At 45.5% G+C, this 24675-nt stretch overlaps 1 protein-coding gene across 1 annotated transcript in view; it reads right to left on the bottom strand.

Annotated features, from left to right (window-relative positions):
- Nucleotides 1–24675, bottom strand: part of AK8 (adenylate kinase 8) — a 191834-nt gene that overhangs the window by 163828 nt on the left and 3331 nt on the right. Inside the window, exons 2-4 of the mRNA XM_054998122.1 lie at nt 22681–22765; nt 10639–10688; nt 6166–6279 (exon numbers count right to left, since the gene is read on the bottom strand). Of these exons, the coding sequence (XP_054854097.1) occupies nt 6166–6279; nt 10639–10688; nt 22681–22765 (249 nt within the window). The remainder of the gene's footprint in view (nt 1–6165; nt 6280–10638; nt 10689–22680; nt 22766–24675) is intronic.

The following is a 24675-nucleotide window of genomic DNA, read 5'->3' on the forward strand; positions in this document are numbered from 1 at the left end:
AGAATCAACATTACTGTCAGATGGCCATCTAGCTTCCTCTTAAAAATCTCCAAAGAAGGGCCCACCACCTCCTGCGGAAGCCCATTCCTCTGGAGAACCACTCTGTCAGGAAGTTCTTCCTAATGTTTAAAAAACTCTTTTGACTTAATTTTAACCCATTGGTTCTGGTCCAACCCTCCAGAACAACAGAAAACAACCTCGTTCCATCCTCTATGTGACAGCCCTTCAAATACTTGAAGAGGGCTACCTTATCACCTTTCAGTCGCCTCCGCTCCAGGCTAAACATACCCAGGTCCTTCAACCTTTCCTCATAGGACTTGGTCTCCGGACTCCTCACCATTTTGCCCTCCTTTGGACATGTTCCAGCTTGTCAACATCCTTCTTAAAACATGGTGCCCCAAACTGAACACACTACTCCAAGTGAGGTCTAACTAGAGCCAATAAAGTGGTAACATCACTTTGCATGATTTGGATACTGTCATGGGTCAGCCAGGGCTCAGTGATAGCGAAGACTCCGCAGGGGAAGAGGAGCCCCGTGCAGCCAGCCTGGAACCACCACAAGCTAAGGACTCCTCCGGAGAAGGGGAGCTAACAGAAGCTGACCAGCAGGGTGCTGATCAGCAGAGACGACCAACACCTGAAGCAGAGCCAACGCCCCCTAGCTCTAATCCAGCGGGTGAGACTCAGTCAGCTGGCCCCAGCCCTCCAGTTTCACCTCCACCCTTAGAGTGCCGTGGACGGAAGCTGAGAAGGGAACTGCAGGCCAGGAGGCAAAGTGCACGCCTCCTGATCCGGCGCCAGCTGGCTCCTGGTGATGAGAAAGAGTAGGTGCAGGATCCTTGCCCTGGGGCCATAAAACCAGCCAAGAGAGGCTGCTGGGTGTGGATGCCATGTGTGCAATGGCTGTGAAGCCATTTGCTCTGCCTGGCCGTGCCTGAAAGCCTGACTACCGGCCCCTTGACCTTGGACTGCCTGACTGACTGGAACCCCGACCTTGGACGGAACGGCCTCGCCTCGCCTGGCCCCTGGAGTCTCAGCCTTGGACTGGGGGTTGGAGCCCAGCCTGCTTCCCAGCCCCAGCACTGGGAGCCTGCAGGCCAGCACAGACACTATACTTCTGTTGCTACAGCCCCAAATCACATTTGCCTTTTTAGCTACTGCATCGCACTCTGGACTCATGTTCAGTGTATGATCTACTAAGACACCTATTTTCTTTTCACATATACAAGACAAATATCCCCCGTCTTATAATTATGCTTTTGATTTTTCCTACCTAAATGCTGAGCTTTACATTTATCTCTGTTAAAATTCATTTTGTTTTAGCCCAGCTTTCCAGCTTGTCAAGATCATCCTGAATCTTGATTTTGTCTTCTACTGTATTTGCTACGCCTCCCAATTTAGTATCATCTAAATTTAATAATTTAATGAGTATCCCCTCCTATTCCTTCATCCAAGTCATTTATAAAGATGTTGAACAACACAGGGCCCAGTACAGATCCCTGAGGCACTCTACTTGTCACTCTTCTCCAAGAGGATGAGGAACCATTTACAAGCACATCATTCTATGTATTTATACCCCCCACAAAGAAAAACCTCAAGGAGGGATACAATATGGCCATAGATTCTCTAAAGTACAAGAATAAGATGCAATCCAAAACCAAATAGAACTGAGAAACTACATTCAAATTAACATGCCCAATTAACACAACTCAAAACAACCACACATTAAATAAAAGCCCTAGAAAACACCAGCACTTTGTGTCTTTCTTATGGTAAATCACTTCCAGGCCAGGCTCAAGCTCCAAGCCTGCTCTGAGCAACCCGGGCTGGCTACGAGCCCTTTCGACCTTCGCAGGAGCCATCGAATGCAGCATTTACATTGGCACCATTTTCTTCAGCCCATTCAGAAGAGCTCTTTTGCTCTCTGCCATGGTCTCCCTCTGCCCTCCTCCTCAACTCCAGCCCCATTCCGGTCAGCTTCCTTCTGCTCCACCACTACCAACTGCAACAAGGTGGGAGGCTTTCAAAGGGAGGTGCCACTCTTCCAGGGTTCGGTGCCTCCCCCATGAGCATCCTCTCCCTCCCTCATTCCCTGAACCCAGACATTTCAAGCAGTTGTATTGCGAAGCTGGCTGTGGCAACATTTTGAACAACAGTACAGTGCACGAGATCTCAGATTTGGGCTCTGGCAACCACATTTACAGGGCAATCCTGAAGAGATCTCTCAGTGTCATTGTAACACTGAGAGATCTCTGTCTTTTGGTGCTACACCTCTGAAGATGCCAGCCACAGCTGCTGGCGAAACGTCAGGAACTACAATGCCAAGACCACGGCAATACAGCCCGGAAAACCCACAACAACCATCGTTATCCGGCCGTGAAAGCCTTCGACAATACAATCCTGAAGAGAGTTGCTTCGTTCTAAGCCCATTGAAACCAACGGGCTTAGAGTGGAGTAACTCTGCTTAGGATTGCTCTGTTAGCTGCCTAACTCTCTGAGCCGCTACAGCAGCTTGCCAGAGGCTGAGGCAAAGCCCATGGCAGTCCTCGGTTGGAGCAACGAGAGTAAAGACCAAGCTAGCCTCGTTCTGTCTCCTCTCCCCTCTACCTCCCCCTCCTCCCCCCTCAGTGCTTGTTTTGTTTTTCTACTATCAAGCCCAACTGCACAGAGCCAATCAAGACCCCAAATACTCATGTCTGGCCCCCACCTCTCTAGCAGTTCCTTCCCGAATCCTCAGGGAGTCCAGACTTGTGTTTTGAAAAACAGAGGAGCGTTTTCCTTTTTGATTAAAAGCACTTTTTCCCCTCCAACAAACTCTCCCCAAGTCCAAAGGTAAGTGCAGCCCAGCAAGGACTTCATTGTACCCTCTCTACTGCCAGATTCTTGCTATGCCTCTTTGACTTTCATGTCTCACCCCATAATAATCAAGGCAACCCTACAGGGCACCCTTGAAAGTGCTGCTGATTAGCTTGAAATATGCTAATAATTAGAGTAATTAAACCAAAGGGGATTTTCCTTGCTCTTGCTTTATATTTCCTCCCTCCAAATTAATTGTGTTTTTCCTATGCAATTAAATAAAATCGTCTTTGACAACAAAGTTTAAAATTACTTCTCTTCTTTAAACAAGAGAGGGAAAGACTTTCAAATATTTCTACTCTCAAGGGTTTGTTTTGCTTCATTTTCTTGCTAGTAGCTTTAATCTTAGGAATACCAAACGTATCAAAGTCTGAACTGGTGCGGGAATGGGTGGCCCTCCCCCCACACAGTAGGCAGAAAGGGCTGCAGCCTTGGGGTTATAGTAGAGAGTCCAGTAGCACCTTTAAGACTAACCAATTTTATTGTAGCATAAGCTTTATAAGATATATAGGTGGTAGGGGGAGAGGGTGGGGGGAGTGGGGGCCACGTAAATGTAAATCAGTTGCAAAAGTCATGACAGTGCAACTGACCATGCAACTGATTTACATTTACGTGGCCCTCACTCCCTGCACCCTCTCCCCCTACCACCTATATTATCTCTGTCCAGTTTCTTCATACCCTCCATGCATCTGATGAAGAGAGCTGCGGTTCTCGAAAGCTTATTCTGCAATAAAGTTGGTTAGTCTTAAAGGTGCTACTGGACTCTTTACTATTTTGCAACCACAGACTAACACAGCTAACTTCTCTGGATCTATAGCCTTGAGATTGACTCCTTGTTTGGCTAGAACTTGTTGGATGGTCTTGGGCAAATCACTATTGTGACTCTGGGTCTCTTAAGGATCCTCAATGGAGCTGGCAGCAGTGTGTGTGTGTGGGCTGAAGGGAATCCAAGAGACAAAAAACCACATGCCAGGCAGGCAGACCCGATAGTGCTGATTGCCAGCCAACAAGCGCTATCCTGGAATATTTTACAGGCTTACCAGTTCACTGTCTGATCAGGTGGCATTGGAAAAGCTCAAGTGTGAGTGGTCCTGGCACCAGCACTGAGGATCATGACAGTCATACCCGCTGCCCCCCTCCCCAGCAAAGGGGGCAATGGAGGAAGAGGGCACAATTTGTGATAACCCCGTCTTGGTTCTCTTACCAAGATCCTGCCAAATAGGCTGTATGAGCAGTATCATTAAAGTAAAGTTACCAAGAGCAATGATGTGGTCCATAAGAAGCTTCTTTATAACAAACCAGGCCACTGGTTAATTTAATCCAGCACTGTCTACTCTGACTGGCTGCTGTTCTCTGGTGTTTCTGGCAGAGGAAAGTTTTCCCCAGTTCTTCCTCCCAGAGATCCTTTACCAGGAGATGCCATCGTTCGATTGGAGCCCTGTGGTATGTCGACAGGCCTGGAGAAAAATGCCCTGTCCCTTTAATAGAGGCTGAACATGTGGAAATGGGCAGCTGAAACTTTTCCCAGAATGGAAGTAAACATCCCATTAAACCTCTGTTAAAGGGACAGGATCATTTTTCCCCAGGCCCGTTGGCACAGAGGTATCTTGTGGGGGGCATTCAGAACTTTTGGAGCAAGTGAGATTTTGAGGTAGCCCCTTCTCCTCATTTGCAGTAGCTTCAGAAAGCCAATGGAAGAGAGTAGTTTTAGACTCCTCAACCTGCCCAAAGATAAAATATCAAATTCTAGACTTCTCTCAGCCCATAATAAAAAGTGTGTGCCATTAAAAAGACCATACAGCAAACAGAAAGCAAAACTAGCATTAAGAAGTTGGCCATCAAGCCCTGAGGCTCACTGAATGTATGCCTGAGACATGTGCATTGTGGACATATATCATAAAGATACCTCTATAAATAAAGTCCCCTTGTTTGAAGTCCTGATTGCCACATGTTGCTTTGGAGCAGGGGGACATTCAAATGGCAATCTTGTATCCTTGGGAGATAGTAGCGATTAAAAATTAAGAAAATAGGGTTGTACCTACCTGTAACTGTTGTTCATCGAGCGTTCTGTGCAGGCACACATGGAAACTGTGTATGCACAGGCCAGCCTGCACACGCGCAGTTCCCATGTGTGCCTGCACAGAAAACACGCCGATGAAAACATGGTTGCAGTTACAGGCAGGCCGGCCTGTGCATGCATAGTTCCCATGTGGGACTGCACAGAAGACACGACGATGAACCACTGGTTTAATCCTTCCAGCTGTGCGTGGTTTCAACCATCACAACCACCTCTATAGGGAGCAAAAACAAACAAACATGGGGCTGTCATCTTCAGTTCCTCTTTTTCCTTTCCATGAGCTAACAGAGGCGCAGGGAGGACTATTTTGACAGGCTGAACTGTGCAGAAGTGGAAAGATTAAATCTTTCTTTACACATCCCAGAACAGAATCTGGTCCAATGTTCAATTCACGGCACCCCCAGTGAAAGGATCTGAGCCCCCACCCCACCCCAAAAACCCTACGTGACATCTGGTTTGGCTCAGGAAGCACAGGATGGTGCCTGAGACCCTGTCCAAAACTGCTCATCAAACTAGGCAACAGTGAACTAGATGGGCCCCTGGTCTGACGGGTTCTAAGGTAGCTTCCTATGACTCCCTGAATCCTCCTTTGCACGAGGTTTAGGAAAGAAACTGAGAACTGGGTAGATTTTCCTCTCATGACCTTTTTTGGGTATGTGCCTGCCAGGAGCCTCCGGGGCTGCAACCAGGATTCCTTAAATCTGAGTTCTTCAAGTCCAAGAGGACTTGATCCATCCAGCTGCAAATGTGCTTTAACATGTACTGGGAAGATCCAACCATGGATCTCCCACAATCTCGCCTAGCTGAACCCTCAGTTTTTCTGTTTCCTGGTTTAACTCTCATTTCCCTCCACCACCTTAATGTTGAGGGTAGGAGACCTGGTCGTACTACTGACGTGATCCACCTTACACCTGCACACGCCCCACCTGATTATTTTTATCACACTTTTAATAACTATCACCCAGTTTAAACATAGTATATAGAAAGCTATGCATGAAAATCAGAAGAATTTACAATTGATATAGACTCCGTTTTCTGAACACAGTGCCGTTTCTTTCCCACTTACATAGCCCAATGCAGCTCATTCGCAAGCCTAAGTTCAAACTGCCCCTGATCCAAGTGGGTTCTGATAATTGGACTGCCCGTCCCATGTCTGCAGAAAAACACAGCAAACGCCACCATTTATCTTCCCGTTCCATGCAGAGATGGCACTGTTCTGGCTGCCCAAATACCTGCTGGATCTCTTGATATTCCTTTATTTTGGATGATAGAAGTGACTTTAGATTGGTTGACAAAGTCTCTGGAGAGATCCGCGGGGTCATCAGTTGTTTACAAAGCCACATTGCCTGGAGGGGAAAGGAGAGGGGGGAGAAAGGAGTAAGAAAGGGCTGCATCTTTGCAAAAGAAAGAAAATACATTTCAAGAAAATAAAGTGACACCAGCATTTTCAGACTTTGCTGTCTGAGCGGAAAACCTGTAACTGTTAGTGTTAAGAGAAAACCAAACTGAAAGCACCACCGATAATAGGGAGAGAAACAGCAACATATTACCAGTGAATTGGGACGTTGTTGAAACTCAAGACAATGCAAAATGGATAATTTTCATTTATGCTGTCACTAAGCTCTCATCCTGGATGGTCCAGGTAGCCCAATCTCATCAGATCTCGGAAGCCAAGCAGGGTTGGCCCTGCTCAGTATTTGGATGGGAGACCACCAAGAAAGGCCAGGCTTGCTACAGTGAGGCAAGCAATGGCAACCCAGCTCTGAAGTCTCTTGCCTTGAAAACCCTATGAGGCTGCCTTAAATTGTCTGCTATGTAGATGGTACAAAAAAAGGTCCAAACTAGACATGAATCCGACATGAGTCAGCCTGTCCTGACTCACTGTCACAACAAAGAACTGTGCAGCTTGCCTTTAAGCTCAGTTGAACTGCAGAATGCTTGGTGGGGCTTCCAGTTTCCCTCCCACATTATTTTCACCTCTATTAACCTCTATTAAAGGGCCATTACGTTTCTCCAGGCCTAATATTTAGTGGAATGGCAAGTTGTTCTGAACTGCAGAAGGAAGGTGTAGAAGCAGTTAACCCTCAGTTCTGCCCCTCTCTGAATTATTTCACAGAAGTTTAAGGGGCAATAATCAGGAAGACTGTTCTGGGTAGCAGTGGGTGTGTACAAGATCTTGGGATACAGGTGGATAGAAAGCTAAATATGAGCACTCAGTGTGAAGCAGCAGCAAAAAAGGTGAGGGCAATCTTGGGATGTATTAACAAAGGTGTAACATCAAAATCCCAATATGTCATTGTCTCACTATATACCACGTTGGTCCAGCCCCACCTGGAATATTGTGTGCCGTTCTGGAGGCCTCATCTCAAAAAGGATGTGGACAAACTGGAATGGGTGCAGAGGAGAGGAAGCAGGATGATCAGTGGCCTAGAAACCAAGCCTTACGAAGAAAAGGCTGAGGGACCGAGGAATGTTCTGTTTGGAAAAGATTGAGGGGAGATAGGATTGCTCTCTTTAAGTATTTAAAAGGCTGTCTCTTAGAGGAGGGAAGGGAGCTGTTCCTGTTGGCAACACAGGACTTGAAACAATGGGTTTAAACTACAGGAGGGATCAGCTGGACATTAGGAAAAACTTCTTTACATTAAGAGTAATTCTGCAGTGGAATTAACTGCCTAGGGATGTGGTAGGTTCCCCCTCGTTGGCAGTCTTCAAGAAGCGGTTGGACAAATACTTATGGTGTTGCCAGGGACCCCCCCCCTCCTGTTATGGGGCCTGCCATGAACTGTGTCAGTTTCCTGTGTTGCTGTTTTAAAGATCTACCAAAGGCTCTGTTTTGGGGCCGCATTGCCCATGCCTGTTTCCTGTTCTCACTGCTGCAATGGACTGTGCCATCTATGTGTGTTTCCTGCCTCCTTGGGCACCTATCTCGCCTGGGCCCAGAGCCATGCTGCTAGCAGCACAGTGCCAGCAGGAGGGAGCCTCCACGAGCCTGGCCAGGCACCCCCTGGCTAGTTCCCGCAGAAGACCCCTTGCAGGATGGTCACTGAGCCTGCCCCCGCCATTGGGAAGCCTGCTAGCAAGCCCAAGCCGTGCCAAAGGAGAAGCCATGTTTCCCAGGCAAAGAAGAACCACTATGGACTGTGTGCTCTGCGGCAGCCATTTCCAGACCAGGCTCTTGTCACATCCACGGAGCCCAGCCTCACCCTGATATGCATATCTCTGGAAGCCGCCCTGAGATGGAAGCTAAGTGCCGACTGTCCAGAACAGCTAATGGACGCATCTCAATGCAGCCACCGCATTCCAGGACTGATGACATCAAGACAACACCAGCATCCTGGCCGATCCAATCAACCCGCCCGGCACTTCCCTCCTCTCCTTTGTTCCCACTTCCCGAGGTGTCACACTCTTACAATCAGACACTAAAGTGGCCCATCAAGGGTAGTTGTAGAGCCATTAAGCCTTTGTTCCCCTTTTGAGAACCACAGGGAAAGGCATCTGCCCCAGGGTACGTTTTGGGGTATTTAAGCCTGCCTCCCTGGCCATGAGGTTGCACGTGCCATTTCTCTCCTGTTCCCAGCCAGGCGCGTACCATTCCTATCCAGACTCCTTGCTGTCACTCCCTATTGGATCTAGTGCTGGCATTAGACCACCTCGCTGCTACGTCTTTGCTCCGCATCAGGATTGTGAGTATACCCAACCTCATCGATCTCAAGTGGGTTACCCCGCTAATGCAACTGTCTCTATTTTCCTACTCTGTGTTTCCTAGCTCTTGTGTGTAACCTTGTATGCGTGTGCTAGTTCAGGCATACGCCACATTATTTAGTAAAACACGTTGTACTGTTATTTAGTCTGCCTCTTTATTGCATGAGCGTCTGGAGAGGGACCCCGGTATACAGTGGTTAAGATCCACACTAAATTTAGTTCCAGACTGCTAGCTAATTCCCCATTCAAATAGAGCAGTTCTGGTAATAATGGGATAGTCTGTAAGGCCATTTCCAATTCTAAGGTTCTATTATCAATGGAAACAGAAGACAAATTTTCCTAGGGCGGTAATTCCGTATCTGTGGTGCTACAACCAAGAAGACCCTCTCCTGGGTTGCCACCCATTTCCCGTCACCTCGCTGAGGCAGTGTCCCTGAAGACTTATATATTTATTTTATTTACAAAATTCATACCTTGCCTTTCTTCCCTCCTTAGAACCACCAAGGAGGCTAACAGACTGAAAATATGCATAATAAGAACACATCTCAAAACTCATAAAAAAAACAGACAAAAACATCATTCAAACTAAGATTTCTGGTGCCACAACCAAGAAGGCCCTCTCCTGCTTTGCCACCCAGCTAATCTCAGAAGGCAAGGGTACCTGAAAGAGGACCTCAGAAGACGATCAAAGCGGTTATGTATGTTTGTAAGGGAGTAGGCAGTCCTTCAGGTATGCTGGTCCCAAACCATATAGGGCTTCAAAGGTCAACACCAGCACCTTGAATTGTGCCCAGAAACAGAATGAGAGAGTGTGTCAGACAGGCTAGCAAGCCAGCCAGCCTGCCTGCCTGCCTGCCTGCCATACATGGAGGTGTCTGGCTATGGGAGGGAGGATGGGAAGTAGGCTAGTTGTTTCGCTGCTTCACTGATTCCTCTGCTGGGCTTCTGCTACTGTCCCTACGGAGCTGTTATCAGTGCAGGTGGGAGTGTGTGTCTGGGAACCATCCAGCCTTGAGGACTCAGCTCTGCGTCTCTTAGCAACTACGTGCTGTCTTCAACTGATTTTCTTTCAACCTAGGGGGGAGGAGACTGGGGGTACATCTCTTCTGAAAGGGTTTCACTTCGGCATTCTAGGCAATTGCTCTGTACTGCATTCTACTAGGGGAAATCCTGTAATAAAGACCTTTAACTCATACAGCTGTGTCTGATGAAGTGGAGAGTCTGAGTGAGTCCTCTAGCCAGGCCTGACAGTGAGCCTAGATTGGCCAAGACTAGAGTGATATGGTCTTTATGACCACTCCAGTCAAAATTCTGGCTGTAATGGAAGATGACCAGATTCATTTGGTTGTAAGCAGTTCTTAAGATATGTTGTCCCAAGGGCTTTAATGCCAGTACCTTGAATTGGGTTCAGAAGCCGACTGAGAGCCAGGGTAAGTAGAACAAGACTGGTATTACATGGTCCCTAAAACCCACTCCAGACATCATTCTTGCTGCAGCATTCTCTACCACATGTAGTTTTCAAACACGCTTCAAGGACAGACCCACATAGAATGCACTGCAGTAATCTAGATGTTACCAGGGCATGTACAGTGGCAAGTTCTTTCTTACTCTGAAAAGGCCACAGTTGGCTCACCGGCCAAAACAGGTTACCTCTGGCCACCACTGCCACCTGTTTGTTCAACAGGAGATCTGGGTCCAGGAACACCCTCACACTGTGAACCCATTTCTTTATGGGAATGCAACCTCATCCAGAACAGGAGACATCTCAGTTCCTGGGTTAATCCTTCCTCCCACCAGTAACAGTCAGGATTAAGTTTCAATTGATCCCTTATTATTAGATAAGAAGAGACATTTGAAGGGTGGAGGCTAAAGTTTTATGCCCCCCTCCTCTAACCTGACAAAACGCTGGGCATTTCTCTAGTCTTCAGTAAGGGGCCTTTCATGTCTACACCAGATAAAAGAAATGGCTCCATTCAACAAATATTAAAGAAATGTACACTTACAATAGTTGTCTTCCCAGAGGCAGGTGGACCCAGTATGCAGATCTTTGGAACTGTAGATTAAATAAAAACACATACATATCAGGACACTGCAGTTCTTATGAATGATTGAGATATTCCAGATAATTGAATGATACTGAGTATGTCAGCTATTTCCTTCCTAATATAGTTCTTTCCACTGGTATTTTGATCCTGGTTATATCTCAGTATAAAAAAATTCAGACTAGCGGTCTCAAGCAGTTGGGGAGGGGGGGAAGAATGCCATATTTTGCCTTTTATGTACCAATACTCAAAATGTATTCTTCTGAACAAAGTATATTGGTTTGCTCTCCCAGAGAGCTAGGAAGTTCGAGGGCAGCACATACTGGCTGATTTTCATGCAAGGCTAAAACTTTTTAATTTTTTTTGTAATAAATTATTGATTTGATTGTGTAAAGGGTTGAGCAGGTGGCAAGCAAGCATATACACCTGGGCAGAACTACCCTAAACGGCGGAACTACCCCGAAGCAGATAGGCATTAACTGAGTTCATTCTCAACCCCGACAGGTAGGCATGAATGTACATGAAGCTGCCTTATACTGAATCAGACCGTCAGTCCAATACGTTCATCTGTTCAGAGACAAACTAGACAAGACGCCTGTCACAAGGAGGACACATGTCGATTTCCTGTAAGTTTCCAAGGGAAATGTAGTGAGAAAGAGCCTCTGCCAAGGAGAAGAGGGAGAGAATCCCTCTCACTGCTGCCAGCACACTTGGCTCCCTCTGACCGCCACCAGTGCTCTTGGCTCCCTCTTGCCACCGCCGGCATGCTCTGGCTGCGGAGTGCATTTAGGGGAGCTCTGGCTGCGGAGTGCATTTAGGGGAGCAAGGGGAGCTGGCAGTGGCAAGAGGGAACGAAGCATGCCAGCAGCGGTCAAAGGGAGCCAAGCGCGCTCCCCTTGCTCCCCTAAATGCACTCAGCAGCCAGAGGGAGCCGAGCACCCCAGTGGGCGAGAGGGAACTGAGCAGACTAGATGAGACGCTTAGAGAAACAACCTCTGCCAGGGAGAAGAGGGATTCTCTCCCTCTTCTCCCTGGCAGAGGTTCTTTCTCACTACGCTTCCCATGGAAACTTGTGGGAAACCGACACGTGTCCTCTTCATGTCGCGCATCTCGTCTAGTTCAGCTCTCAGATCGGTAGCAGCTCTCCAGGCTCTCAGGCAGTGACCTTTCACATCACCTACTGCCCGGTCCTTTTCAACTGGAGATGACAGGACCTTCTACATGTGAAGCAGAGGCTCTTCTACCAATCCAACAGACCTTCCCTTGTGCTACGACCCTTGCTTTAATTAAGGGATATGACCTGCATTTGTTCCTGACATTAAATGCCCACTAGGCAGCATTCACCATTAGCAGCCAAGCCAAAAGTAAAGAGAAACCTTACATTGTGGGACAGCATGCTTCATGACAACAGCACATAAGGAACTTTGCATGGACTAGAAATACTGGACATATAAAAGCCAGGTTTGGGTCACATTTGAGTGCTAACAAGACACAAAACCCCAGGCAGTGCTAGGCAGATCAGAGCAAGCTGGATTCCTTTTGTCATTCACCAGGTTCTATGGAGGAAGATTAGAACTGAAGGCATAGCTGAGAGGAAAGGAATCTGGACATTCAAATTGCAGAATCACCAGGAATACAGGTTTAGCTGCCGCCCCGCACAAACTCAGATGCAAAATTCTCCCTGCCCCACATAGGCCACGCAGGGCAGGGGGTATATGCCTCTCTGAGCCCAACTGCACTGCACCCGAGGGGGAGGGCTCTGTGTAATACATGGGGCCCACATGCTGCCTGTTGTCTTGATAGGCATTTCACTTGTTAGGAAAGACGCCACATCCACTTCTCTTTCCTCTCACGTCTTCTTGACTTGAGACTAGCTACCTCCTGGGCAGAGCCGGAAAGATGAGACATCCTGTACATTTTCGAGGTTGCTTCTGGAGCAGACGGTAAAACTTTTTCTCAGCCACTAGAGAAAAGCAAGTTACTCTGCGTTTTCCACAACCCTTTTGTCTGCTGCCCTCCTCTCCCCCTGGTCAGCATTAATATCCAATTCTCCCTGCTCTTGTTCTTTCCTGTATGTGCCTGGTTGTCTACTACCCACCTCCTTTTGGTTCAGAGCAAGATTAAAGGAACAGGGAATAAGAAAGGAACCCGCACTCCAGCCTCCTTTCCCCTTGCTGTGTGTGTCCCCGCATCTTTCGTGTTACAGGAACGTGGGCTGTTTTTCAATTGGTTATTCCATCTTGAGCACCACGGCTGTTTTAATGTTTAAAATATGGGATAGGGCTCTCAACACACTGAATCCGCAGTCTAGCCAATGTGGAGTGCACAGAGAATTATTTGATTAAGGGAGGTTTAATTTAAGGGGGAGCAAGACAAAAAGAGAAAGGGAAACCGCAGTCAGATGTTCCTGAGAAAGCTGCAGCTTAGACAGGAGAGCAGGGGGGCAGGGGGGCAGGGAGGACACCCTCTCCAGAGTTTCAGGCCACAGGACACGGATTGCTCCTTGGGAGCAGGGATCCTTGTCCCGAGCTTTTCAAACTAGAACTGCTGGTATGATCCAGTACTTCCCAGAGGTCTGAACACTGAAGCATGAACTTTATGCTTATACCGCAAAAGGTTTGCTTTTGGACTGTTGGAGAATTACTTGCCTTCAGGGGAGCCCCCCTCCTGTCTCTGAGCAAGTCACTCTTCTGTGCACATCTCCCAAGTGGAAGGAGAAACACAAGAGCTTGTGCAAAAACACAATAGGCATAGGGGATGATTCTGATGCATCTCTTCATGGGGAAAAATTGAATGCTCCAATTGCATCTGGTAGAGAGATATGGAGATTGACTGGAAGATGGCCAGACCCGGGCAACAACTCACACAGAATCCTCCTTCTGCGGAGAGATGCTTTGGGCTTCGGAGAGCCTCGTTCTTTTTCTCATAGCCTGCCGTTTGGGAGCTGCTGTTCTCAAGATGCCAAAGTAAGCCTTGTGCTGCAGACCACTCTTCTCACGACAGAGGTGGCCTTACTAAGAGATAAGGTGAGGTGCTTCCCTACCTCAGGCAGCAGCTCTAGGATGACATGAAGTGGGAAGACAGAAGGAAGGAGCCAAAGGTGACTGAGGGGGTACAATCTGTCAGGAATAGAGGTGGGCATGAACTGAAAAACGAACCAAAGTTCATCACAAACCAGGCTGGGTTTTTTTGGGTTCACAAACCAGTGGTTTGTTGGAGGGCATTTCTGACGAACCGCATCAATTTTTAGGCCAGTTTGTTTGGTTCGTTTTTTGGTTTGTCACTGCAGACAGCCTGGCGCCGATCAATCAGTTTCCTAGGCAGCGGAGGGGGATGGGCTTTCCGCTGACCTTCTGCTGCCCTGGAAGTCACGTATTCATGAACCAAATGAACCAGTTCACAAACCAAGCAATTTCATGCCAGTTCATGGTTCATGAAACACGATGAACCACGAACCGCAACGAGACACCGTTTTCCAGGTTCGTGCCCATCTCTAATCAGGACGTTCCCATGCCACAGCACAGCTCTTGCTTGTTTTTGGTGGGGCTTTGGCAGGAGCCCCTTCTGATGGATTGGGTCCCATGGTCATTACTGAGAGGAGAGGAGAGTATTCAGATTTTCTACTTCACATATAAAAATTGTATTTTTCTCACTGCCAGTAGTCAGGATATGGTATAAAACAAACAGGAAAAAACACAAGATTGTTTCCTGCAATTTAATCTCAAATGGTGGGTAAAACTATCCATGGAACTTGTGTCCCCCACCACTTTTGAAATCAGAAACTGTACTTCTGCAAATTATATGTTGCCACTTGGGGTTGGAATGATAGCAGATTTCTCATCCCTGTCATTTTACTTGAAAGCCCCAGTTTTGATTTTGCTCCTTCCATGCGCAAATAGAATTCAAGAATCTTCAGTTTTGCACCATTTTCTGTTTTCTTATGCTGAATTTGTTCCCTGGTCAAACAAATGCATTTTCAGTGTTATTTATGTGTCAGCTAATCATAAATAGCATATAATAAAAATAGTGTACAAATTGCATGAAAGAAACAAACTAGGACAACAGTGGATTGAACTAAGAGGCTCACAATGACAAGAAAAGGGCACCCCTCGTTTGGGTCCACACTTTCCCCATTGCTCTGTTATAAGCTCACTGAAATTCTTCCTTTGAACACTGCACCTGTCTCTACCTCAATACAGTTTTTCTGAAGGTACCTGTGGAAATAATTTGAGTAAAACATTCTGGCCGCCGTAACTCCTCTCCCCAAACCCTCACTGGATGCTGCTATTCAAAAGGGAGCTGGGCTCTCTGATCTCACCAGACTGGCTGGAGAGGGAAAGGTATTTCTTCCAAAGCTTTCCAACCACTTTAGCAAGGAGCTGGGCAGCTGCAATTTCTAAATCATGCATGAAACCTGAAATTACAAATTCATCTTTACAAAGTTATCTGACTTGGGAGGTTTAAGGAAGCAACTCCACCACTTACTGGCTTCTGCATGTGTGACAGAAAGGGTACACAATGTTGAGGAAAGAATACTTTGAAAGGATACATCAAGCTGTTTTTATCGCCTAATTTCTTTCAAACTCTAATGTGATTAAAACCTACGATCCCCCCCCCTTTTCCTTTTTTTAAATCTTAACACCTTCAAACTCCAGCCTGGTAGTTAGGAATTATTTATAAACAGAGCCATCGAAATGTGCTCTGGTGCCAACACTAATCAACTTCTTCAACCTGCTTCAAAGCACAAAAATAAAAAAGATTCTTTCTATCCACAAATCCTTTTGAGGTTTAAGTAGGAGCACGATTTAAAATTCACAAGGAAACCCCGAGGTACTGAAGCTTTAATACACAGCTTTCTTGGACAAACGTTTGATAAAAAACGAGACGTACCATTATACACACCATATCACGCTTTAATATTGCCCAGGGCTACTGTAAATGCTCACTTTGTACTAAATCTGGTTTTCCTTCTGCTTAGGAGCTGGCAGCAGACAGGGCAAAACGGAACACACCAATTTACTCATTTGCACATTGTTAAGAATTCACTACTGCTCAGTCTTTTAACATATGACATGGGGATATTTCCGGGGCAACCTCAAACATCCTGTTGACCCCTTCCAGCCTGTATGCATACCCTATTACAAAACCAACTGTCACAAAACAACAGAAGTTCTGCATGTAGCATTGATTTCAATGAGCTTAAATGTCATTGACCCTCTACTGGATTGTGCCAAGGAACGTACCAGCATACCATGGCCCATCTCTACAAGAAAATGTCTGGAAGACCATGAAGGAAGCTGTCAGGAAAGCTTATAGCTGGAATCGTAATGGAGAGCAACAGTTAACTACCAGATAATACAGCCAGATTTCATTTCCATCAGTTCTGTGTACCATTTCTAAAATTAACATCCGGCTCTGTTAATGAGGACTACTACATTTTTATTTATTTATGATCTGTGCCCTACAACAGAGTAGATCAGCACCAGGACAAACTGAAATATCTGCTCATTTGAGTACTTCCAAAAACGACTTAGTGTAGCATAACAGACAGCCCTAACCATGACTGTGGCACCTTGCTTTAGCAGCTGTAGCACAGCCGTTAAGTGGTTCAGTTGTAAATCAGCATTCTACTGCTTCGAATCCCTCTCCTGCCATGAGTTCAGTGGGTGGCCTTGGGTAAGCCACTCCTCTCAGCCCCAGCTCCCCAGCTGGATTGTGGAGATAATGATAACACTAACTTGTTCATCACCCTGGGTGGGGCGCTAATTTCTCTAGAAGAACGGTATATAAGTGCAGTTGTTGTTATTATCATTATTATTATGATGGTAGATTCAAGATTGTATGTTAATGGTACTAGGCAAACGGAAGGTCTCTCGCATTGCTTTTTGGATTGCCTTTTTTAAAAGGAGAATTTTAATGGGTGAGTTGTGGATACGTATCCTGGCACTGCAATAGTGAAGTCTTGTATAAAATAAATCAGGAGTATATATTAGTTTATTACTTTAAATTTGGTAAGCAGAATTTATTTATTTGTGTTATTTATAGTTTGTCTTTCTCGCTGAGACTCGAGGCAGGTTACACAGTGTAAGTCAGTGTTTCCCAAAAATTTTTCCATGGAGGAATCCCTAAATTCCATGGAGGAATCCCTAAGTCTTTTTCCATGGAGGAATCCCTAAGTCTTTTTCCATGGAGGAATCCCTAAGTCTTTTTCCATGGAGGAATCCCTAAGTCTTTTTCCATGGAGGAATCCCTAAGTCTTTTGGTGCTACACCTCTGAAGATGCCAGCCACAGCTGCTGGCGAAACGTCAGGAACTACAATGCCAAGACCACGGCAATACAGCCCGGAAAACCCAAAACAGCCATCGTTCTCCGGCCGTGAAAGCCTTCGACAATACAATCCCTAAATTAATTTTTCAAATCCCCAGGAACCCATATCTATGAAAACATTTCCAGGCCAGAAAAAGTTGTTGGTGGAGACGGTAATTAAATTACTGCTTAATTATTGCCATCTTATTGTCAGTGCTCTGTAACAGTACAAAACAAACACAGACACAATACAACTAAATATAGCCTTAATAACAATGATACTTTGAGGGATATTTGGGGGTTTTCATGGTATTTCAAATAATTATTTATTTATTCCATGATTTTTCATGGGACCCCTGACAACGTCCTGGTTCTGTGGAACCCAGGTTGGGAAACGCTAACGTAAGTCAATACAATCAACAGCAGGGACATCCTATAAACAATGCAATTGGGTATGCAAAGGTAAATTTGCTGAGATTTGAAAACAAGCAGGCATCTGCTACAGCGCTGAATCAACGCTGAAGCAGCGCATAAGCAATTAAAGCTGGCACGTTACAATGCAGACGCTACCCAATTCAAACACACTTGCTGCAACAGACTGGACGCAGTGTATAGTCTACAGTCCCTATCCCTTTTCCAGTGCATTCTATAGACATGTATTGTCGAAGGCTTTCACGGCCGGAGAACGATGGCTGTTGTGGGTTTTCCGGGCTGTATTGCCGTGGTCTTGGCATTGTAGTTCCTGACGTTTTGCCAGCAGCTGTGGCTGGCATCTTCAGAGGTGTAGCACCAAAAGACAGAGATCTCTCAGTGTCACAGTGTGGAAAAGATGTTGGCAGGTAATTTATATCTACTCAGGAAGGTAGGGTTGGGCTGAGTCATCCTGTAAGAGTTTCCCTCTGAAGATGCCAGCCACAGCTGCTGGCGGAACGTCAGGAACTACAATGCCAAGACCACGGCAATACAGCCCGGAAAACCCACAACAACCATTCTATAGACACTTTATATTATGAAAGAGATAAATGAGTGAGAGCACATTCAGTGGTTCCCCATGTCTTATAGAGTCTCTCTACACACACAAGACAGCTTGAATATATGACCACACAGAAAGTAAGTCACTTGAGTGTCCCCGTGTAAGATGTCTTGTGTAGAGACACACAGTTTCTGCAATAAATATCTTGACCAGTCAACACAAAGCTTACTGGCTAGCCGAAATTAAATCACAGGATTACTATGTGAAAAAGCTGAGAAAGAAATCTCCATTTACACCACCATCGGCTCTTTGTAGGGAAGGCAAAATACACATTGGATAAATAAATCAACTCTCCATCCCAACAGGCAGTCTTGAGATGCAAGATCTTTTGTGCGAGGGACACTTTTTAAAAAAAAATTATATTTTATTCAATATTTTTTCAATTTTACAGTCATTAACAATTAATAAACAAATACAGAAATATTAACAGATTTAAAACATTTCAATATGTAATTCTTGTCTCCTTAATACAGCAACGTTGACGAAGTAGTATACAATACTTACAACTATTTACAGATGTACAACTATACAGTATTCTAAGAAAAAAATCAGATATGCCAGCCTTTGATAGTATTCCATTCTTGGGGATGGTTGGTTTGTGGATTCATTATTAGTCAGATATTCCAAAACTGGAAGCCATTCAAGAAATGGGAGTTGTGTCTTTGTTGTTCCATTTGGGCTATTTGATCTGCCAGCATTTCCGTGCAAGGGACCCTTAAAACCTAATTACATCTGCAAGGAAGATCTCCTGTCATCCTCTGAAGAAGGGCATGCAGGACTGGTTCATACAAGCACTTCGTTATTCAGTCCAGGCAGCTGAACAAACACTGCTGAGAAACTCTCTGGTGGAGATGATGTCAGAGGCAGGGCTTTTTTTCAGCTGGAACGCAGTGGAATGGAGTTCCGGCACCTCTTGAAAATGGTCACACGGCCAGTGGCCCTGCCCCCTGATCTCCAGACAGAGGGGAGTTGAGATGGCCCTCCGCAGGCAATCTAAATTTCCCTCTGTCTGGAGATCAGGGGGTGGGGCCACCGGCCATATGACCATTTTCGCTGCGGGTGATTTAAACTTTAAAACACTCCCCCCTTGTTCCAGCTGACCCAAAGTGACATCATTGTGTGGTCCTGAGTTCCACCACCTCTTTTCCCAGAAAAAAAGCCTCCATTGGGGGTTGAGTTATCAAGAGGACCTCAGTCATGAAGTGATGGCCCAGCATATACAAACATGCCCAACATACAGACGAGGAAATAGCATTCTGCACTTTCTCAGAAACACTACAAGAACGTAAAAGCCCTACTGGATCACATCCAGTGCTCTGTCTCCAACCAAGTCTGCCAAGGAGGAGACAGGTTGCAGGCACGGCACCCATTTAGCTATTGTCATTCATGGCTGTTTGTAGGCTTTTTAGAAAGGCTTCTAAGCCATATTTTGTGGCAGTCAATTCCATACATTAACCAGGAACTTATGAACATGTAATGTATCCCCTCCCTATACACCTATTTAAAAAGCTACACCCTAACAAAGAATTCTGTGTAGTTTGAAAGATCGCATCACATTTTATAAACACTGATTAGTCTTAAAGGCAGGTAATAATTTACTATCTCTATGTTTTTAACTCTGATTATTGTCTTTGAAAGCTTTGCCAAGCCCACAATTGTGTTCAGCTATAAATTTTCAGCACTTCTGTTATGTTTTTTTCTAAAGGAGTACTTTAGAACTTATTATTAATTAAAAGGTTTTCTGTCTTCACACCTGGGATAGATACAGTCCCTTTTTTCATCCACATCTCTGTTTGAAATTTTCTCTGGGGCAAAACCTGTCTTGCAAGGAGAGATCATGAAAATTCATAGCTTTACTGATGACTTTAACAAGATTAGGCTTCCCCCCCCCCCTCCTTCCAAACAGTCAGCATCTTCCTTGTTGATCAAAAAGTTTGGGTATTTAATCAGCTTTCCAGAGATTTCTCTTCTGGCGTGTTTGTTTGCTTGCTTTTTTAAAACAATGCCTCTTAATTTTATTATGGTTCTTTCTATTTCTTAACAGATACAAGAGACAGCAGTTCAACATTAACTGTTCGGAGCCTGTTCACCTATGGTTTTATTGAGTCCTGGAACTGAAAGCCACTTTCTTCTTTCCCAATGCTGTTTTGGAGTTATTTCATCCAAGACTGCCTGAGCAATGTCTATCATGGGACTAAGGTTAGTATAAACCACCAGTTGTGAACCTAGGACTTCAGCAGCAGGGAACACACAACTCTCTGCTCCGTCATGAAAGCTTGCCAGAGGACGGAGCTGCTGGTCAGTGGTGAGCTCCAGCGCCCTGATGAGCTTGAGGCCCACGCCCGCTTCCCAGATGAACTGCTCTGCCAGGCAGTCCCCCAACGAGTTTCACAGTGGAGCAGGAATTAGAATCGAGGTTCCCTGCTTCGAAACCTGTCTAGCACATTATACAAGGGACACCAGAACCCTACCCCACAGGGAAGCATTTTAAAGTCTCATTGATTTGATATTATTGAAGCACATCCTTAGCTCTTTTCATGAAATTAGAACTGTGAATTGTGTCCCAGTGTCACAAATAAAAAATCACATGGAAACCTCTCTGATTTGTGCTTTTAAAAAACTCTGAAGCACAGATCAGAACTGCAACCCACACTGAGTCCTGGATGCAAACTGCAAACACGTCTCTGGCCTCCCCCTCCCCTCCCCCTCCCCCCATTCCCAAACCTAAAATATAAAGAGCTCTCCACGTCCCCAGCGACACGGATTCTACTGATGTTGCAACGGAACTTCCATAATGGTTTACTCTGGGTTTTTAAAGAAACATCAAAGCAACACGATACAGCCTTTTCTTGACAGCTCACGCAGAACAAAAAATGAGAGTACTGTTGTGTGTAGCCAAATCTAATCCGCCTAAGGGTGAACAGTTTGTAAATCAAATAATTCTGATTGAGAGTACATGGCTTTTCATTGTGGCAGAAACACAGGCTGCCTGCTTGATTCATCAGCCTTTGCTATGCACGTGCTATGCACACACACACACACACACACACACACACACACACAGATAAAACATGCCACTGTGCTGCAGAACTCATTAGCAATAGCAAGTAATTAATTTTTTTTCAAGACAGACAAAAGCCAGCAACCCAGACAGAACTAGGAAGACAAATTTACACCTGACAAAAGGAGGGATTGGCAAGTCTAACAACACCAGGAATTATCAGGTAAGGGCACAGAGAGCATAAATAATGGATGCTCCAAAACTCTTACCACTACCTTAAAAGGTCTGTGTTTTTTTAAATAACTGTACACATTTCTATTAGTTTTTCTATGAAAAAATAAATTTAAAACTTCTCAAAATCCTAACAATTTTGAGCGGAGAGAATCCTTGCAGGCAGATCGTTGTGCTGATAGTAATGAAAGGTGGGACCAGGGGTAGAAAAGATTTCAAGGAGACAGATTTTCAAGCCACAAAAAAGGACAACAAACCCCAGGAATTTTAAAATTTTATCTCAGGGACTCATTAAAGTATCTGCATAGAATTGCTCTGAAAAAGCAGAAATAGTTTGTGTTGGATGGGGAGAACAGGAAAGAAGGATTTTTCCTTCCGAATCCCAAGCAGCAATTAAGAAGACAATCAGAATAAACATGCCTTATACACTACATGCTTAACATTCATTTAGCGCTTCCCACGCTTTATCTCAGTAAACACTGCAACAACCCTGTTAAGTTAGGCAGAAGCAGGGTTTTTTTTCTGTGAAAAGAGGTGGTGGAACTCAGTGGTGGGACTCAGGACCACACAATGACATCACTTTGGGTCAGCTGGAGCAAGGGGGGAGTTTTTTAAAGTTTAAATCGCCCTTGGCAAAAATGGTCACATGGCCAGTGGCCCCGCCCCCTGATGTCCAGACAGAGGGGAGTTTAGATTGCCCTCCGCACCGCTGAGCGTGGAGGGCAATCTAAACTCCTCTCTGTCTGGAGATGAGGGGACGGGGCCACCGGCCATGTGACCGTTTTCAAGAGGTGCCTGAACTCCGTTCTACTGCATTCCAGCTGAAAAAAAGCCCTGGGCAGAAGCCGTGGGTTTTATCCTCATATTGCCCATAGTTGGCCAGGCACAACAGAAGCCACTTGGTCACCAAAGGGGCCCACCATCACTAGCTCCTCAATTAGTGCAATCCTATTCAGAGTTACTCCAGTCTAAGCCATTGATTTGGTAGGGCTGGCCCTACCAAAAGACAAAGTAAGAAACCTCCTAAGGCTTGCACCATTGTCAGTGGGCCTGTGGAAGGAGGCCGTGGGGGCAGCTCGCAGGCAGACATGATCTCCGTCTGCGGCCCACAGCACAGGCAAAGTTGGAGAGTGGAGGAAGTAAAGGAGTGATATTCAAAATGAAAAAGCATCCCTGTCAAGGATTGATCATTTAACAAGCTACCGCTGCACTGCTCAGCATACAACACACAAAAATTTAGGCCCCTTTTCCCACTCTCCCATTCCCTCCCACTGCCTCTTCTCTCCTTTATATTCTCTCTCTCAGACAGTGGCCAGAGTGAGGGAAGGAGGATCAAGATAGATTTGCCGTCAGAAATTCGCAAGCTGAGCTTTAGCTCAAAAACTCGCCCCTGACAAACTCCTGACCACCAATCCCCTTCCCTTTACTTACCATCATCGTTGTCTAGCTTTAACCATTTTATCAAGAAGTCTAAGGGCTCTTTTGGTCTGTGGATCATCAAGCCTTCAAGCATAGCCTAGAAATAAATAAAAGAATGAAGGTGACTTGGAAGGAAACTGAATTAAAAGAGCAGCAACTTCTTTGCACATCTTCAGTGATAGAAAGGACAGCTAGGAATACTCAGAGAACCATAAACAGAGAGAGCTCAGGAGCATTTATTGAGGATAAAACTGTTGAGCATACAGAATGGCTTCTGAAAAGGAAAGTTGTGTCTTACTAATCTTTTAGAATTCTTTGAACCTTTCAATAAACATTGTTACCCAAAGAAAAGGTCTCCTTGCAAGATGGGGGGAATTGGCAGCAAGGAGGAGGCAGCAAGAGGGAGTAACTGAGGGACCTCCACCAACGTATACGAGGATTGTCCCAATTAGAGAATTCAATAACCAGACAGATATTTCAACCAAAAAGGGGATTTTTATTAAAAATAGCAGAGTTCAACAGCACACAACACACACACATTCAGAGCTAACAAGAAAGCAGTGGTGAAAGTTGGATCGAGTTTGACGGATTGGGTGATATTTACCATACAGACGTCCGGGAGAGAGGAGCAGCGCTGAGCAGCCTGCGTTTCAAGGTGGAAGGACTCGAACGGAGGTTCGAGGGTGGATGCTGGATCCAAAGCATGCCCACAGTTTAGGGCAGATGGGCAGTCTATTTTATACCATGGATCCTACCCAGGGGCAAGATTGCGTCTTCTGCCCCCAAAACAAAGATTTGTGTGGTTGTTCCTGGGGAGGGACAAAGGATTGTGAAGTTGTCTCCAGGACAAGACAAAGAGATAGCGAACTGTCTCCAAAGTGAGACAATAAGCCAGGAAACCATATTTGGGGTGTGACAAAGAACTAGGAAGATTTGATTAGGTCTTCCCGGGAGGAACTAAAGTTGTCAACTTATGATTGACAACCCACAAGGTGAAGGGGTGAGGCTATCAGTTCTCTGAATTACCTACATACAAAAAAGTGGTTAAGGGGAGATCGATCGAGCAGGTTGTGTTGATTAATTCAGGAACTCCAGGAAGCCCCTATGGTATCAGGATCCTTAGCACGCCTCCGAGGCATGGGAGGGGGTGAGCTGGCCTTGGCTGTCATTCTCCATGTTTGCACGGTCCATCTCCTGGCCAGGATTTGGCTTCCATGTTCCTGCCTGCTTGGGCAGCAGCTTCCATATTTTCTGCCCACTTGGGTAGTAGTTTTAGTGCTTGAAGCACATTCAGAGAAGCAGCTTATGGCATATTCATAATCATAAGCTTTCTAACATTATGGGGGCAAATCTGACCACTATTAACATGTGAATAGGAATGAGCCAGTAGACCTTGTTCATTTGGATTTCCAAAAGCTTTAGACAAAGCCTCTCACCAAAAACCAGTTACAGGATGAGACAGCGAGTCCTCTTATGGATTAGAAATTAGTAAAAACCAGGAAACAGAGAGTAGGAATAAATGGTTAATTCTTGCAATGGAGGGATGTGAGCAGTGGAGTCCCCTATATTGTGACTGGTGCTTTTCAACTTGTTCATAAATTACCTGAAGTTAGGGGTGGGTAGTGAGGTGACCAAGTTTTATTTACATTGGTTAAGACAAAACAGATTCCAAAGAGCTCCAAAAATGGAGGGAATGGGCATTAAAATGGTAAATGTGATTCAAGGTAAGCAACAGTAAAGTGATCCAGATTTTGGGGTGGGGGTGGGGGGAGAATCCCAACCATATATACACTAATGGGATCTGAGCTGAAAACAACTGAACAAGGAAGAGATCTTGAGGTCGAGGTGGATAGCTCAGTGAAAAGAGGATAGCTCAGTCAGCATACAGCTACTGTGAAAACGGCACATTCCACGCTGGCCTTACTTAGAAAGGGAATAGAGAACAAAACTGCAAGTATACGAAGTATGGTGAGACCACACTTGGAAAACTGTGTACAGTTCTGGTCA

This window comes from Eublepharis macularius, chromosome 14 (genome assembly GCF_028583425.1).
Source record: "Eublepharis macularius isolate TG4126 chromosome 14, MPM_Emac_v1.0, whole genome shotgun sequence".
Lineage (NCBI taxonomy): Eukaryota > Metazoa > Chordata > Lepidosauria > Squamata > Eublepharidae > Eublepharis > Eublepharis macularius.